Source organism: Antrostomus carolinensis, unplaced genomic scaffold, assembly GCF_000700745.2.
Source record: "Antrostomus carolinensis isolate BGI_N321 unplaced genomic scaffold, ASM70074v2 scaffold8654, whole genome shotgun sequence".
NCBI classification, from domain to species: Eukaryota; Metazoa; Chordata; class Aves; order Caprimulgiformes; family Caprimulgidae; genus Antrostomus; species Antrostomus carolinensis.
The window spans coordinates 6074-24136 of NW_010312768.1; the positions used below are offsets into that span (position 1 = coordinate 6074).

The 18063-nt window shown below is 36.6% G+C and overlaps 1 protein-coding gene across 1 annotated transcript in view; it reads left to right on the forward strand.

Moving 5' to 3' along the window:
• Positions 1–728: 728 nt before the first annotated feature.
• Positions 729–18063, forward strand: part of HIRA (histone cell cycle regulator) — a 29688-nt gene continuing 12353 nt past the window's right edge. Inside the window, exons 1-15 of the mRNA XM_010167102.2 lie at positions 729–735; positions 1700–1762; positions 2510–2620; positions 3413–3503; positions 4017–4111; positions 4947–5042; positions 6357–6517; positions 7398–7565; positions 8101–8214; positions 9939–10009; positions 12992–13097; positions 13681–13908; positions 14612–14697; positions 15184–15378; positions 16709–16879. Coding sequence (XP_010165404.1) covers positions 729–735; positions 1700–1762; positions 2510–2620; positions 3413–3503; positions 4017–4111; positions 4947–5042; positions 6357–6517; positions 7398–7565; positions 8101–8214; positions 9939–10009; positions 12992–13097; positions 13681–13908; positions 14612–14697; positions 15184–15378; positions 16709–16879 — 1763 coding nt within the window. The remainder of the gene's footprint in view (positions 736–1699; positions 1763–2509; positions 2621–3412; positions 3504–4016; positions 4112–4946; positions 5043–6356; positions 6518–7397; positions 7566–8100; positions 8215–9938; positions 10010–12991; positions 13098–13680; positions 13909–14611; positions 14698–15183; positions 15379–16708; positions 16880–18063) is intronic.

Here is an 18063-nt window from a genome sequence, read left to right on the forward strand (position 1 = left end):
TGTATGAGATGGCTGCATCTATTAAGCTAATTTTAAATACAGTGTAATTAAATTACAAACCACCTAAACTCTGAAGCCTTGTTCATAGGTGCCGTGCTGGCTCTGGAAGCTGTAATTCCTCGTGGCTATTGGTGGCCCTGTGTTAAAGTTACTGTTCCTTCTGATTTACTGGGGAACTGTTTCCTGTTGATGCGAATGATGCATAGGAAAAATTAAGAAATGTTTGTTGCTTGCCTGTGCTTCTCAGAATATTCACCTTAGCCCTGTATGTTGCATTCAAGTTAATAGAATAAAAGATAGAGTCAGGCCCAACAATCTGAAGAGAAGCCACAGCTAAGTCTCAGCTTATGTGTTTTATGTGGTCTAAAGGACTTGGAAGGAATGTAAGTTGAGTGCCATCTTACTGTAAGTAAGGTGTTTGCTTGGCTGCCTGTAAAAAATTTAAGGGGAATTGCATGTCAGAGTTGCAGTGTAAATCCAAATAAAATAAACCTTAAAACAAACCAACATAAAGAAAATAAAAGTTGATGTGAATCAAAATGCATATCCCTCAAAAAATAAGAAATACTGGGTAGTTGGATGAGGATTTTGTTTACAGTTTAGTGTCAAGGAATTCAGATACTACGGTTCTACATAAAACCTATCACTGTATAAATTCTCCATTAACATATCATGAAGATACAGTGCAAGAATTGAGATACAAGGGAAAATTATCAAGTAATCTTGGTATGGCGGGTACTAGTTCTTTTGGCTGTTACGATAAGTTGCCTTATTTTATAGTGGCATGTGGAAGCATTGCAGAAGCATTCCAGTTTGAAAGGGTTTGGACCACTGCCAAAAATTACTTGAATGTGGAAATCACATGCATATTCCTTCAAGTGGTAGCTCTTTGAGCATCATTAAAAGGCAGTGAGTTTACTTTTCCCCTCTTCCTTGTCCTCCTGCAAAGGTTAAAAGAAGTGTGAACATATACAAGAGTGTACATGATCCAGTAGTTGGAGCAGAATAGGCTGAAAATGAGGGTTACCTGGTTTCCAAAGCTGTTCCTCAGCTGTGTCAGTTATTTGTTACAGGGTTTACATTTTCATAAAGCTTCTTTTTCTTCTGAAGAATGTAGCATATGGAGATCTGAAAGATTTAAGAGTAGTATTAGAGTTGATTAGTCTTCCTTTGTCTATAAGGAAGCTGTAAAAATAAAAGCTAGGCTTATGGTAGAAGCATTTCAGAACAGCAGCATTTAAATTTGAGGCAAGTAATTGTGTGACCAACAGATGCAGCCTGAGATTGGGGAGGATTTAAAGAAAAACAAAAACAGAAACCAAAACAAAACTTGCTTCAGGTCATCAGCTAATGAACTGTAGAAACCTGGAAGAAATTCCTTACTCAAATACAGTTTTGCCTCGTTGGCACTTGCTTTGTGGTATTATTTTGCTTTGAGGCATTTGGCATATCCTGTTGGATTAAGTGTCCTTGGTTATCACTGCTTTTTATGGCACGATAACTTCCATACACACTTTTAACAGGCTGTCATTTCTGTCATCACGTTGCTTTCAACTGTTGTAGTCAGCTGTAATTCTTACAACTGTAGCTTTTAGAATAAAAGTTATGTGCCAGCCAGAAGAATTACAGTTCTTTTGGCATTACTACATTCTCTTGACTAAAATAATTCAGTATGTTGCTGCTTGTTCTCTAATTCCAGGAAAGCCAATATTTTCAGTGGACATTCACCCAGATGGGACCAAGTTTGCAACAGGAGGACAAGGTACATCTGCATACTGATAGAAGGCAGAATTTTGGGCTATAATAATAATCTTGTGCTTTCACAATGCTTTAATCAGTTTGACCCTTTTAAAAACATGTCACATAATTATCTGTTTCTTAGAGATATAAGTCATTAAAATGTATTGAAAAGTGCCATTGTTACTGCAGAAGGCAGGGTTACGTTTTCTGATGTACTCATTCTCCTGGACATCATTGAGATAGTAGCTGCAATAATTGAGTTGTCGCCCTACTACTACTGCCCTAATTTCTTTTTTATTTGGAGCAGAACTGAATATGAAGTTGGACTTTTTGATCTGCTGAATAGTAGAGCTACTGGTACAAAAAAAATCCAATTATATGAATGGAATAGCTTAAGAAATATGTGCAAAAATATTATTTGGATTACAGTAGTGAATGATTTTATGTTGACTACAGTAATTACAATTTAGGATTTGAATATGTCTTTTTCTCTTTTAAAATACATCTTTATTATAAATATTTCATCCTTATAGTTGGTACCATTATGTACAGGATGATTTTTGAACAAGGCTGTGTAACTTTATTTTTAATAGCTTCAAGAAAAATAAAACACTTCTGACTCAGTGTAATTATGTCAGAATGGCATCTACATTCAAATGTTTCCAAAGTTCACACTGCAGTAATGCCTGTGTTTTAGCATCTGTTCTGGAACTGAGATTAAGGCTTTTTTGCATGTATTTAAAAGGAGGGTCTTTTTTTTCTCTTACAGGTCAGGATTCTGGGAAAGTTGTGATCTGGAGTATGGCTCCTGTATTGAAAGAGGAAGATGAAAAGAATGAAAATATTCCCAAAATGCTTTGTCAGATGGACAATCACTTAGGTAACAAAGATTATTTTTTTTAATTTTTATTTTTTTACTGATGGTTGGTAATTTGCCAAAGCTTAAGCATTCCATGTTTGTAGTTATGAAAATCATACCCTGTCCAGTGTTGAAGAATCAATAGAATACAGCAGAGTAGTCTCATACTTTGCTATGTACTTTTTTAGATATTCATCAGAAAATGTTGTTAAAATGTGGGAAAATGTACAGAGAAATATAAATACCTTTGGAAATCTCATCCCTATCAATTTTTTACAGCTGCAGCAACAAAGTAATTGATAATGCAAATTCTGAGAAACTAGAGAGCTCTGAAGGAAAGGGCAAGAAAAGAAATAAGTATAGAGGAGACATAATATGGAGTATATTGGTTATAGTTCTAAATTATTCTGGATGTATTGCACATTACATTTGAAACTGTAGTTACTGAACAAACTGTCCCCTTTCTTTTCTACATGATACTTCTTTCCTTCTTTGCCCTCTTAATCCCACCTTATTTACCACAAGCAGTTTCCTTTGTCAGATGAATATTTATCTGTCTTCTTTTGAGCTCCTTTTGGCGAAGCTTTTTTAAATAAGGAATATTTTTTTAAAGTAAGAAGTTCCTCAACTGCTAATGAAAGATAAGTACCAATTCATTTATCTAAAGCAGACAGAGTAACTGCTTTGAGTGGTAAAAGCACACTTAAATCATAAGTGTCTCCTGTCAAGTTTTGCTTATTATAAACTCTGTCCCCAGTCCAGAGCCACTTATTCTCATATTTCATCTTACAGACTTTCTTTTCTGCTTTTCAGCTTGTGTGAACTGCGTGCGGTGGTCAAACAATGGAGTTTACTTGGCTTCAGGGGGAGATGACAAGTTGATTATGGTGTGGAAACGAGCTGCGTAAGCATGTTTCTTCCTTCTCAATTTCATATGTTATTTCGAGTAGGTTACTCTGTCATGTCTCTTAGTGTTTCTTCCCTGTGCTGGCCTTTGGTAAGCACTGCTTCGCCTGGTGCGTAAGGAGCTGAAACCTGTGACATCACGTCACTGGTGTTGGAGATTTAGTCTCTCCTTTCTCTTGGGCTGGAGTGTGCACCTACCTGGACAGTCACATTCCTATCAGAGCTGAGGCATTTTCTTCTGTCCTTGAAGAAAGCTTCCTGATGAGATTTTAAGAGTTATCTTAAATGTTATTTTTTTTTTTTTTCTATCTGTAGAAATTGTACATTTTATTGAAGCTAATTTTTTAATAACTGGAATTACTTTCTCTAAAAAATAAAATTTTTGCATTAGTTTTCATTGCAGGAATAACTGACTATAAAACAGAAGTGTACTGTGCAGCTGATTTTCTTTAGAAAGAGAGTTTGAAGAACTTGAGGTGGTTCTGTTGATAACTGTTTCTGTTTTAATTAGGTACATTGGACCTAGCACTGTGTTTGGTTCTAGTAGCAAACTTACTAATGTTGAGCAGTGGAGATGTGTATCGATTCTCAGAAGCCATTCAGGAGGTAAGTTAAAAGATGTTGAATGAACATAATTTGCATGTATCTGGAAAATATTGGTTTTCAGTGTCGTATTTCCTTGCTAGCAAGACTTGACTTAGTGGGAAGTCAGTAATTTCTTTTAAGAGCAACAATGAAAATATAAAAAGAAAATGCAATTTTTAATCAAATGCCGATTTTCAGTCAAGTACCTTCTGGCAATGAAAAATTAGCAAATAAGAAACTTATATGTTGCTTTTTGCTAGCTTAAAAATGAATCTTAATAAAGGAAGATAAACTGTATCTTTATTTAAATAAATATTCACACTTGCAGTGAATAATCTCTTGGTTGACAAAAGATAAAAGTTTTTGTAAACCAAAGGATATTAATGTTTATTTAGAAAAAAACCCTAAAGAGCAATGCAAAAGATGAATAAACCAGATAATTTCAAATGCATTTTGCACCTGCTGACATGAGCTATGATTAAAATCAAGATTGAAATCACTTATGATCACGTGTGTTGGAATAAAGCAAGTGCATTGCAACAGCTTCTGTTGCTTTTTCATTCAAAACAAGATGAAGTACTTCATACAGGCACTAGTACTTCCTGTAATCACTAAACACTGCATTCTCTGCCTTGGATTTTTTGTTGTTGTTGTTGTTGTTGTTTGTTGAACATTTTAAGTTGGAGAGCCTCACTCCCAGTGAGCGTGGCTATGTTCTTTCTTACCTTCCACTCTAGTGAGATGATAATCTTCTCCTAATGATAGAAAAAATGTCACCACACAAGTTCTTTTTAAAAAGTTTTGTATTCTCTGATTAGCATTGATGTCTTATATGGAAACGTTTATTTTTAAACAGATGTCATGGATGTAGCGTGGTCTCCACATGATGCCTGGCTGGCATCCTGTAGTGTGGATAACACTGTTGTCATCTGGAATGCTGTCAAATTTCCAGGTGAGTATTCTTATGTTTCAGACTTGCAAGTATGTAAAACTTTGTGACAAGCTCTTCCCTCCATGGGCGCATTTCACTGACTGAAAAATCCTTATGTGGCAACGGGTTGTCTGTCTTTTGAGATGACACGTTTGCAATCTGGTGCATCAGCCCTTCTTTCAAGTTTGGATGGCAGTGAGCAGTGGATTCAGGTTTGCTGTAGACAACAGTTATGTTCAGATTATGCTGATTTTATATGAAGATCATTATTACATGTATTTTCTTTTTCACCTTCTCTGCAAAATCCCAAATAAATAGAACTTCAGACTGATATTACATCCTTATATGCATATATTTTTTTCTCTGTTGCCTTTGTACCTACAGTACTTCCCGCTAATTTGCCTTCAGATGGGCATTGTCTTATTTACCCCATTTTAAATGCTGCTGCTTAATAGCGTTGTGACTTGACATGATGAAGGGGGGGAAGGAAGGATATGGCAAGCCTCGCAGTAGCAGAAGCTCTCAAGTCTTACATTTCATGGCATTTTCCTTCTTCCATGCAGCACCAGCAGTTCACACAGTCCCAAGGCCACTGTTTCTCAGGGACCACGCTGCCAAGTGCAGCCAGTGCACTGGCCAGCTTTAGCCAACCTGTGAGGCTCTGCAGTAGTTAGGGAGCATCTGCCTTTATTTGTCTGCTTCTCACCATGTAACTTGATGCAGGCTAAAACTCCTTTTGTGTGGTGCCCAGTCACTGCCATTTATTACAGGGTTGCTTCCAATACTGATATCGGAGTTTTTAGACTTCCAAGCTAGCTGTGTAGCCTGTGCAATATTCTCTCTCTCTTCTCTCACAGACTGATAAGCAAGAGATTGACTGAAAGTAGGTTACCAAGTCTGCCAGGCTTGTTTGTCTGTTCAGTCACAGCTTTGACTTAGTTCATTTTTGGTGCACAAAGTTGAATTTGTTGTGATAATCTTTGGGTAAAGAGGAAAAGGTGAATGTTTAATGGAAGTTCTAGTTAAACCACTGGTTTCCATGGCTTGAAAGTGCTATTCTGAACTGCCTGGGCTCTGCCAGTCTTTCTGCTCTGATCGATTTCTTATAAAGAGTGTTGCCCCCTTACTCTGTCCACAGTTCTCAAAAAATTCCTGCTTGTTTATATTGTTCTTAGCTTAAACACAGGTTCCAGTTTGGTTGATATGTTGTTGTTTGTACATTAGAAGTGGTTATATTTAATATGCTGTTTCAAAAAGATCTTGGAAATCTCTTCAACAGTCTGTCCTAAAGCAGATATCAGTAACTCCTCTCTATTCTCAATTTTATGTGCACAGAAATTCTTGCTACTTTGAAGGGGCATTCTGGCTTGGTGAAAGGGCTGACCTGGGATCCTGTTGGAAAATATATTGCCTCTCAGGCTGATGATCGAAGTTTAAAGGTGTGGCGGACCATGGACTGGCAGTTGGAAACCAGCATCACAAAACCCTTTGATGAGGTACTTCAGAATGTGTGACCATTCAAAGTGAATTCCTATAGAATGAAAGAAAATTGTAAGAATAACTCTGATTCTGCACAAACATTAGTTAATTTAACAGTGCTGAATCGAAGGAACTATTGGATAACAGATTCAAAAGGCGGGGGGGGAGAGCTCCTTTCTCACACAACATGATTAAAATGAGACTTTTGTTGCCATTGGATGCGAAAGGTTTACATGGGTTATGTAAACAATTTAAGTAAATTCCTGGAAATGTGGAGGTTGTTCCAATGAAGCATTGGCACGCTAATTACATTGTTCTTAGATTCTTCCTCATGCATCTTCTCTTGGACACTATCAGAAACGAGATAAGTACTTAGGAAGGATCTTTGGTCTGGAGTCATAGAGCTTTTATGTGATGACTTTGATCAAGAGATCAAATTTCTTGGGACAGAAACTAGTGCTTAGTAAGCGGAGTATTTCGCAGGGATCTTACAGTATTGTGATTAGTGCAATTACTGTAAGTAAACTGTAAACACCTGAATTCATATGGGAGCTGGTGTTGCAAGCTGAAGTCTCATTATTAGCAGCTGGTATACTGCAGCCCTGTCACTAACTAGAACTCTGATGAATACTGAGTGTACAGTATCCAAAAGGACTTACATTCTGTTTCCTTTGAAGTTCTCCCCCTTTTGGTAGGGCTTCATAAGTTACACTAGATGACTGGTATAAACATGGCTGAAATGCCAAGAAGTGTACTGTCGTTCTTCTATATTCACAAAAGACTCACTTAGTAATCATAGTCCCTAAATCTAAAATTTAAGAGGTTTATATTAAGAACTCTTTGTTTGCCAAACACTTTTAAAGCTCTAGTATGGTTTTTTTTAAATCTTTTTGTCAGTGTGGAGGGACAACTCATGTGTTGCGTCTTAGCTGGTCACCTGATGGTCACTATCTTGTTTCTGCTCATGCCATGAATAATTCTGGACCTACTGCTCAGATCATTGAGAGAGATGGATGGAAAACCAACATGGATTTTGTAGGGCATCGGAAGGCAGTTACAGTAGTGGTGAGTGAGTGATAGTAATTTATCTCTGAGGTAAAACTTCTACTATGTGCTTTTTGATAATTTTATGCATAAATGGGACAAGAGGTGGAGGGAGGTGGTCAAGATTAGTAAAGCAAACGCATGTTGGTGATTAAAAAAATGTTACCTTTACCTGTTGGACTCAATCAGCTTGCTCTTGTGATAAGACAACTGGACAGAGATCAACAAGATAAGAAAGGGGAGTACAGGAGCATGTTAGGAATGCCAGACACTGACTTTGTTAGCTGCTCAGTGACTCGATTAAAGTGACTTAGGTTTCTAGTGGGTTCCTGATTGCTAGTAGAAGTAATATTATTTGCCATTCCTGTTAAGGCATTCAGAAAGCCCCTTAAGGAAGCATATGCTGCTTTTGTCAGTGCTCTTACAGAGTCAGGTTAGGAACTTTGTTTCTATGAAATGTTTATTTTTCACTCTTAAGTGGAAAATTGCTTTTAAAGCAGATGTCCTACTAAAATGAAATTACTGTAATAAAATTTGGGGCATCTAATTTTTTCAGAAATTCAATCCAAAAATCTTCAAGAAGAAACAAAAGAATGGGAGCTCCACCAAGTCAAGTTGTCCCTACTGCTGTTGTGCTGTTGGTAGTAAGGATCGATCTCTTTCTGTCTGGGTAAGTGTTTTTTTGCTGCTTTTGACTAAATGGTTATTTGGATAACTTAAGGGTTTAGCACAAAGGTCATGTGTACAGCATTAAGTCTTACATTTAGATTCACGTTTAGGTTTTTTTTTCTCTCTGTTGTTACAGGATTAGCTTGGGGGGAAGGAAGTGGATTGGTGTTAGTTCATTTCTCTAAAGCCAAGAAGCCAGTGGCAGAGTATGTTGCCCTGGTAAGAGGGAGGAACTGTTAAGGGAAATAATGTGTTACCACAGTTAATAAACATAATTAATCCCTGTCTTCTTCCTATGTCTTTCACTCATTCTTCATGTGAGTCTCATAAGAGAAAGACTTTACTGTAGTTTCTCCATGTTTAGCCCATCTACCCATTAATCACTCTTAGAGTTTAGCTTTGTTAGTCTTGATTTTATGGGTATAAGGAGAATATAGCAGGCACAGGATAGCTGTTTCTGAGCATATATACAGTTCATCTTTCTGCTTTGTTCTGGCTTCTGCCTTTGCTATGGAAAGGAATGTGAAAGTCACTGAGCTTTTTAAGTATATGTTCAAGTTTTCAATATCTACTTTGGGTTTTACTTTAAAATCTACACTAAAATTGTTATTCTGGCTAAGAGAAGAGTAGCTATTATCACATTTATAAATGCAAGATGGGTTGTTTGTCAACTGCAAAGGACAGGGAATAAATTTAACTGATTTATAAAGCTTTGTGATGAGACTGTGTGCCAGAACACACCAATTGCTAATTGCTATCTACTATTTATAGATTCCAGTCTGGTATTTATCCATCAATTGCTAAATGCATAACACTAAATCTGTTTCTGGCACTGCTACCAGTGCACACCCATATCAAAGTATCACTCTCAGTACCTTTCTATTGATTTACCCTATATGATTTCATTTAGGATGCCAGTTAAGATTATACTAGGTATTAGAGAGATGCAAAGTTATAGACAGTTTTTGTGCTGAAGATCTTAATAGATATGTATACGACACAGACCTACAGAAACATAAAAGAAGTAACCACTGAAGACTACTACAGCACATGTGTGAACCTATGAGCAAGAAACATCCTGGATCACACTGACTATATAGTGACTGTGTATAGACCTTAATATAGATATTAAGGCTTAACATTAAAGAGCTTTGAATGTCTGATTTAGAACAGGTTACTGGGAATTTTCATAATCATTTCTTTATTACTGTCACTTCACTTTATTAGCTGAAGTGTAGAGGAATCCTCTTTGGGAATAATTGAGAGTACAATTCCCTTTGGTCTTGATAGGCTTTGCTTAGACAAGTACTCTGAGTGAGGACATGGAAACCTAATCTGTTTTCTGTCTTCCTCTTGTGCTGGCAGTTTTCAACTTCCTTATCTCAGTGAAGCTTGGAATAGAAGCTGTCTTTAGCATCTGTGGAATTACTTTTTGAGTGGTAGATAGTGTTCTATGACTGCAATGTAAAAGCAAAGTTGTTTAAGAAATTCAGTCTGTGTTTCAGAGAGGACGAGAGTTAAATGTAAGCTATTCTTCTCCAAAGCTTCTCTGTGCCAGTAGTGGAATGGGTAACTAGGTGCTTCAGATATACCATGAGGCATACAGCTGTCTCCTGTCCGGATGGTGTTTGGTGGATATTGTTAGACTGAAAGAGTAGTAATGTAGTAATATTTGTGGTAGCATAGACATTCTAAATTTCTCAATGTTGTTTCTTCTGTTTTAAGCTCACGTGTCTGAAACGACCTTTAGTTGTTATACATGAGCTGTTCGACAAGTCTATCATGGACATCTCCTGGTAAGTTGATTTCTGCTGTTTGTTACTAAAGCTAAAGTGTTGCTGTCTACTTTAGGTATGCACATTAACTGGAAATTCGTTAAAACAGTACAGGTTGTAGCTGTCGGACACAAGTGATCAGTTCCTGAAGTTTTTGGTTCTGCCGCAACATTTTTGGTGGTAACATTAGTAACTAGCATGTGGTCACATGAGATTGTGTAACATTAAAACTGAATAAAAATTAATGTATTTAGAACATGATGCAGTAAAATACCTGTGGAATGAATTCCTACTTGTTACAATTCTCTGAAATTTTTTTCATGCAATATGTATTTTAGACCATGGCATAGCGGGCCTGGTGGGTTTTATATCTATGAAAAGTTATTGCACTATACACTCAGGACAAACTCAGGTGACCTTTGTAGGCCAATCTTTCCATCATGCCTGAGGAGACAATATACCAAGAGAAAGTTCTAATTTTTAAAAAATGTTTTATACATACACTCACTAGTTTATGCACACGCACGTGCACTACTCACTCATCATTTGAATGCCTGAAGGATTTTTATGTGTAAAAAAGGTAAATGCAATAGCTTTTGGTACACCATGTTGTTGCAGTGCCATGGGGAAGGGTGTAAATCGCTCTGTGTTGAAGAGTAGCAGAGGCTGATCATGTAGCAAGTCTCAGAGGAGGGATAACACCTACTACACCCAACCACACCCATCCACCAGCCACAGGACATAGCAGAAGGGCAAGTGCTGAGCTTTCACAAGAGGCTGCAGGAGCTGGCCAGTGGTTTGTTGGGTTGGACAACCCACTTTCCCAGCAGTCTACTGTCCCAAATCTTGTTTTCCTCTTTGTGCAGTTAGTGGTGCTCTCTCCCTCTTTCCTCTCCTGCTTTCTTCCCAAGACCTGGTTATAAAAATGCAGAAGTTAATAGTTATTTATTCACTGCAAGACTGGAACAATAGGGGAGAAATAACTGCGAGACTCCTCAGTAAATGGTATTTAAAAAATACTCCACACCTATGCATCAGGTGATTTATAGAGTTAAGGGTTCTTTACAAGAAAAGACTAATTTTTTTTTCATGATAGACAAACAGCTGATTACATAGGTTGTCTTAATTCTAGCACTTCCTAACTTTTGAAATGCCACCTTAATAGGTATAACAGTTGTGGTGGTTTTATGCTGTAAATTTTAAAGCTTGTATAACTTCCTGTTTTGTGTGCCATGTGGATTTTGCCATGAAGCTCAGTGAAACACAATAAAAAGTCTTCAAAACCAATACATTTTTCTTTGATTAATAGATTAAGGCTAGAAAGCCAATAAGAGGAATATTTCATGAAAAGTGCTGCTATTGTTGTAGGACAATAGCTCTGAACAGTTTTGTTTTCCTGTAGTGTTTTTTATTTCTCTGTCTGCAATTTGCACATTTTTCATGGCATGAAGTCATTGGGTGTAATAGCTGGTTAACATTTTGCAATTTCTGAGGAAATGGTTTTGTGGGATATCTGAGAGACAAAGGATCATCAGGAAGCTTGTTATTTTATATCCTGTTTACAAACTGAAATGTATGGCTAAAATGCCAATAATATGGAACGTTCCCAGAAACATGCTTCATTCTGAAAACAGACTAAGTAAATTCAGAGAAATCTGATACTGTTATATTGTTACAGCTGTCTTGTTTCTTTTAGAGTTTTAGACATGGATATGTCATCATAATATTTGAACATGATTATTTTTTCATGGAACAATTGCTTGGATCCAGAGGTCAACAAGACCTCAGCAGTTTTGTCTGCTAAGCAAGCAGAAAACTCTCAACAAGATTTTATCATTTTCTAACTTGGAGTAGTGTTGGTTAACCTAGTTACACAGTGCTGAGACTAACTTCTCTGGATGTGATGCTGTCAGGCCACCAGCCATCACAAAAAAAGATGTTTTCAAACACCTATAGCCATGATGCATGTAATATAATTTTAAGCATTGATGAACTAATTTGGATAGGACTTAAGTGTTCTACCTGCTTCCCTTTTAGTCTTCTGTTCTATGTAACATAACAGGTCATCTGTAAACCACTATGTCACTGTGAGCTCTGTAACTGGAAGTTAGTGGGTTAGCAGTCAAAACTCATCAAATATTATTTTTTTCAAATGTGCAACAATAGGTTATATTGGAAGGTTATCATTCCATTAAGGCTACTATGTATATTTTCTCCTCTCTCTCTTCTACCCAGAAAAGACCTGCAGAAGAGAGTTAACAATATATCCCCACATACAAGAATATGTGCAGTTTGCTTAAAAAGCCAGCCAAATAAAGAACGATAACAAAGTCAAACAGATGTTCATGCCTAGTACAGAATTTTTTGGACTGCTCAAATGCATATCTTGCTTTCTTTTTATTGCTGTCACTTATAATGATAGAGAAGAGGCATTGACCCAACATATAGAGCTTCTCTTTTAGAGTGTCAGCCATTCTCCTTCCTATCTTGTTTATTTAGACTGTAAGCTCTTTATAGGAGTGGACTGTCTGTTACTTGTTTCCCATGCATGATGAAGCTTCATGTTCCACAGGCAGCAAGCAGCACGGCCTTAAAAGAAGTATATCAATTGTTTATCTGCTGAAAGCCCCTTTCTTCACTCAGTTCTGTTAACACACCAAGTTTACTTCTTTTGAAGTAAATACATTTATAATTTTCTCTCATTGTTCGTTGTAAACACCTCAGTTTACGTTCTGTTTTACCCCTACAGAAAGGTTTTCATGGTGCTGATCATGCCGTGGGTAGCTGTATTGTTCTAATGGCACCTTCCTGTGTGCAGTCTTCAAAGGAATATTGACACATGGACTCCTGCTCTCCGTCATCCTGTCTCCTTGCTGTCCCATTTCTTCCCATCAGTAGTTACTGTGAAAATAAATCTTATGTTAAGATTTTCCATTGAGCAATTTATTGTATTGCCCCTTTGCATCCAGATTGAAAACAAAGATGGACCTTTATTTCTTTCAGGACCCTGAATGGACTCGGTATCCTGGTGTGTTCCATGGATGGATCAGTGGCATTTTTAGACTTTTCCCAGGATGAACTTGGAGATCCACTCAGTGAGGAGGAAAAGGTACAGTAAGCACTCAGAGAATTTGTGATCATATTTAAGAGATGTATTGATTCAATTAAAACATAGGACTATTTATAGAAGTATGTACTGACTGCTTTCCATATTACAGAAAAATGTGTTCTTGTCTGCTTTACAAATCATTAAAAAAGAGTAGTCAAGAAATGAATTTGTGGTATTAGTTTCTATTCTGGAAAGAAAGTCTATTTGGAAAACATCCACTTGCTTTCACATCATTATACATTTGAAGTAATTATTTGGCCAAGGAAACAAGTGGGTGCTTCAAAACACTTTAAAATTACTCTTTGACTTGCATATATGCAAGTCTTTTTAAACTGATTACTTTTGGCTGTTTTCTCCTCTCATTGCTATTAGCAACTAAAGCTTTGAATTCCAGTTATTTTACATATTGATTTAGTGTTAGCTGAAAACATAAAGAAAAAAATCTGTGGTGTATAAATGATACAGATGGCATTTGCATTTTATGGATTCCATTAGATTTGTGTGATTCCATTACATCATAATTAGTGATGTCATGCTAGCAGTTGTAGTCACTCTTTGTGTGATACATTTTAAACGCCCACAGAGCAACATTCATCAATCCACCTATGGTAAAAGCCTAGCTATAATGACTGAAGCTCAGTTGTCTACCACCATAATTGAGAATCCAGAGATGCTCAAGTATCAACAGAGACAGCAACAGCAGCAGGTGGAGCAGAAGAACGCATCGATTAGGGAAGGATCTGGGACTGCGACAGCGGCTCCCAAAGTGGCAAGCATGGTTAATGGGGAGAGTTTGGAGGACATTAGAAAGGTAGGTGTTCTTGGGTAGTCACTTCATAGTGTCAAGTACAAAGCTGATAAATATCAAACTGCTTATGATAAAACCAATTTCTGCTTCCTTATATGTGTTGAATGGCACCTTTCAGCCCATGAATGGTCCAGTTGATGTTACTGGGACTTACTGAAAAGTTAAAATGCTTTTAAGCAGAAGTAAGACTATGTGGAAAAAAGCTTGTGGATATTTCTATGATCTCTGCTAGATTCTTGGTGTGCAGAAAGGAAACCAAAGGTAGCTAATAACAGTCCAACTGTAGAACTGTACTTCAGTTTCTCAGTGAAGGTGGTTGAAAGCATTTAATTCTCCTCTAAACAGAGAACACAACTTTTAATGAAGGATTCAGTGCGCACAGATGAGAATGTTTCAGACTTGACTGATGTGGAAAGAGTCAGAATTCTATTATATTTTATACAATATGAACTTGTACTTAAAAAAACACGTACTATTGATCAAAAAAATAGTTGTGGTATTAAAATACCCTTGTATTATTAAAATTGTAGATTGATTCTATTTATGATTCAAAGACAATATGGAAAAAAAAAATCTTTGTTAACAGATTTTTAATTGAGGAATATCTTTCATCCAATATACCTATTCTTGTCAGTTGGAAAAAAAAGAAAAAGAAAAAAGCATTTCCTATTTATCAGAAATGATGATGAAATATATTTCCCAACAGAATCTCTTAAAAAAACAAGTTGAAACACGAACAGCAGATGGTCGGAGAAGGATCACGCCTCTCTGCATAGCTCAGCTGGACACTGGGTATGTTTGAAGTAGTCTTTAAAATCCTCCTTTACCTTTTTATAGAGGTTTGTTTTTTTTTTCCTGATGAAAACTCAAAATTCTGACTTATTTTAATCTTATGACATCTTGCATCACTTGCTGGAAATACCAATACCTTGTGTATACTTACACAATAGATTTTCAACTTATGTTCTCTTAGCTTTAAGATCTCATTTCTAATAGATAAGGTTCATTCTCATTATCTGCCATTATAGATGAGTGAACAGTCCTCTAATGCAGGTTCATATCTACCTTACTACTGCCTTTAGCATCCTTTCTATATGAGAAATTACTCTGGAAGGTTAGGTGGCGGTGGTTTACTTAGGCTGTATATGAGTATCCACATGCGGAAAAGGGAAGAATGGAATAAATAGTTCAGTTAAAATTATTCTTTTTCAATTATTTAAAAATATTATTTTTAAAGTGTTTTCAAGAAATATGTTTGTTGTTTATCTTTTTGCTTAGGGATTTTTCTACAGCATTTTTCAATAGCATCCCAATATCTGGATCTCTGTCAGGCTCAATGATGTCTTCTCAAAGTAACCAGCAGCTCTTATCATTAGATTCTAATGCTGCAAATTCCCTTAATACTTCAAAGCCTTCTGTAGAGCCAACAGGAGCCAGTATAAAACCAACAGATGATGCAGCCAATAAAGATGGGTCAGTATTCGCAGCTTTGTTTTTTGCTTATATGACTGTTTAGTTTTTAAGTCTTGTTTACAGTTCTGTAATCAAGAAATTATTAAAGTGGTTTCCTTACTGCAAAACTTCAAGAATCTAACATTCCTGAAAACATAAAGATTTGATTAGTATTTGGTTACTTTAAATAGTGATAAATCAGTAATGAATAAATCCATATGCAGAGTTCAATGCAATGAAGTACACTGTTGATTGCTAATGCTCTAACAAATTGACTTGTTTATGGATTACTGGGTTGCTGTTAGTAAATAATAGAAGGTTTTCCAGCAGTGGACGTAATGAAGCCTGTTTTCCATTAAATTCTGTCCTGTCCCCTGTAGATCTCCTCTTTTCAAACACAGTAATACTTCTTCCCTGTATAACAACCCCTTCAGATGAGAGTGAGCACACAGACGTTGACTTGTCAGTGCACATATGCTGATTGGCCACTGTGTCTTTCAAGTTTATTGTGGAACGACTAAATTTTACTTGCTTTTCCCTCAGTGCTAGCACTGACTTGGTTTCTTCTCATCAATGTGTTTTTATAGCATTTGTAACAGCACAATGTCATTGGAACCTCTACCACTCCATCAGATTTAGATGAAATTGACCACAGATTAAAAAATGAGTGGGTAGACTATAAGAAATGATTGACAGATTAAACTATCAAGTCTTTTCTATGGAAATTAGACTTCTAACTGCTCTGAGTACAAACATCAGTTATCTTAGAGGCATTCTTTCTTTCGATTCATTCTCTGAATGAATTGAAAAATCTCTAAAGTAAACAACTATTCAAATAACAGATCCCTGGAATGCTTTGGTGTGGGGAAAATACATTCCTTTCCCTTGGAGTTATGCTTGGAAAGGCCTAATAGTTAGTTTGGATTCTTCAACAACAAAATCAGAACCTGGCTTGAATTGTTTCAGCCCAAATTATTTGATTGATAAACAGTGGAATATAATTTTTAAAATAGTGATCCTTTCTCTTTTGGTACCTGAGTACCAGCTGAAAGTATAATTTCATTCCTGATTTAAAAATACATAATGAATGAATTAGAATCCTTTCACCTAGATGTATCTGTGCAGACACATGAAGCCCTTAGCTCTGAGGTGTATCATAAACAGCCTTTGAGAGCAGGCAAAGCTTGCAAGATACTGGCGCATGAGAAGGGAAAAAGCATGTTGTAATTCGTGTAGGTACTTGAGTGAAGGATTTTCAATATGGTTTCTGACCAGTATAATGAATATAAGCAATAGGTTACCAATACTAAATTTCTTTCAATCCTTGTTTTCCTATCCCTATTATTGACAGTGTAAATGCTACCTCTGCCTCAGCTGCTCCTCCTGCATCGTCTTCCTCTGTGTTGACAACTCCATCTAAGATTGAACCTATGAAAGCATTTGATTCTAGATTTACAGAACGATCCAAAGCCACCTCAGGGACTGCTGTTGTAACAAATACAAATCAGACTGTTGTGGACAGGTAAGACAGCCTGCAGGAAAAAAAAGAAAAAAAAAAAAAAAGTAATGTACAGAGTTAAAACGCTGATTCTTGATGGTGTGGATGTCACGGTGATGGCGCTCTAGAAATTGTCTTGGATGTCTTCCACAACTGGAAGGAAGGGGACAGCTGCAAATAGGTAAATTCTTTGCTGGCATTATCCTTTTGTACATTTGTCTCTGGCATTTGAGATCAAGCAGTTCTTCAAAATATTTTGAGTTAAAACTGTTGTTACAAGATGCGGTGCATGTCTGTGCCTCCATGTGTGGCTGGATGCATCTGTGCTCCTTAGAAGACAAAAATAGCAGCCCGCATCTCTGTACAAGAGTGAGATTTACTTCAAGGTAAATTACCATACATGTCTGCAGAGGGCATATCATCATAATAGCTGCAGATATATTTCGGTTTTATGCCTTGAAGGTATGCAGAGAAGATGCTTTGATTTTAAGGGGTTTTGGCTCTGGATCCACATGATTTAAAAAAAAAAAGAAAGCCTTTGGTTTTGTGACATAGTGTGTTATGGTATAAGTATTCCTATTTCACCAAAACACAAGCTAGAAAAAAATAGAAGTCTTGAGAAAGAAGTATGTAGTTCCTTGGTTTCTTATCAATAAAATGTGCTTTTACTAAATACCTCAATATTTTTTTATCAAAGGGTTTAACCATGTGATGCAGAAGAAGGTACATTGAATTACTGTCCTCATAATTACTTCTAATAAAGTAAAGTGTGGATAAAAGTGTATTGTTTGGCATAATTCAGATGCCAAAGGAAAAAAGTTTGGATTACGCAAGATATTTCTAGGAAGCCACATGGTTATGGAATAAGTGGCAAAACATTGTTGGGAGTTAATAACCAGCTATTGGGGGGAATGGGAAAAGTATGATTAAATTTCCTCTTTTAGTGTATAGTGGTTAACAAAAGCGTTCAGGGATTTGTACTGTTTCTTCTTTAGTTATATTGTATTCCTGAAATGGAAAATGGAGCAGTGAGGTCATTTGTATGGTTTGCAGATATACATCTTACCATAGTCAGAACTGAATAGGACAACTTTTGAGGGTAGACAACGGAATGACAAATGAAGCTCTGCATGAGTAAGCAGAAAGTGTAATGTCCATCGGAAATTAAAAGATGAGCTACTCTTGTGTCTTAGAGTGCTGAATTATTT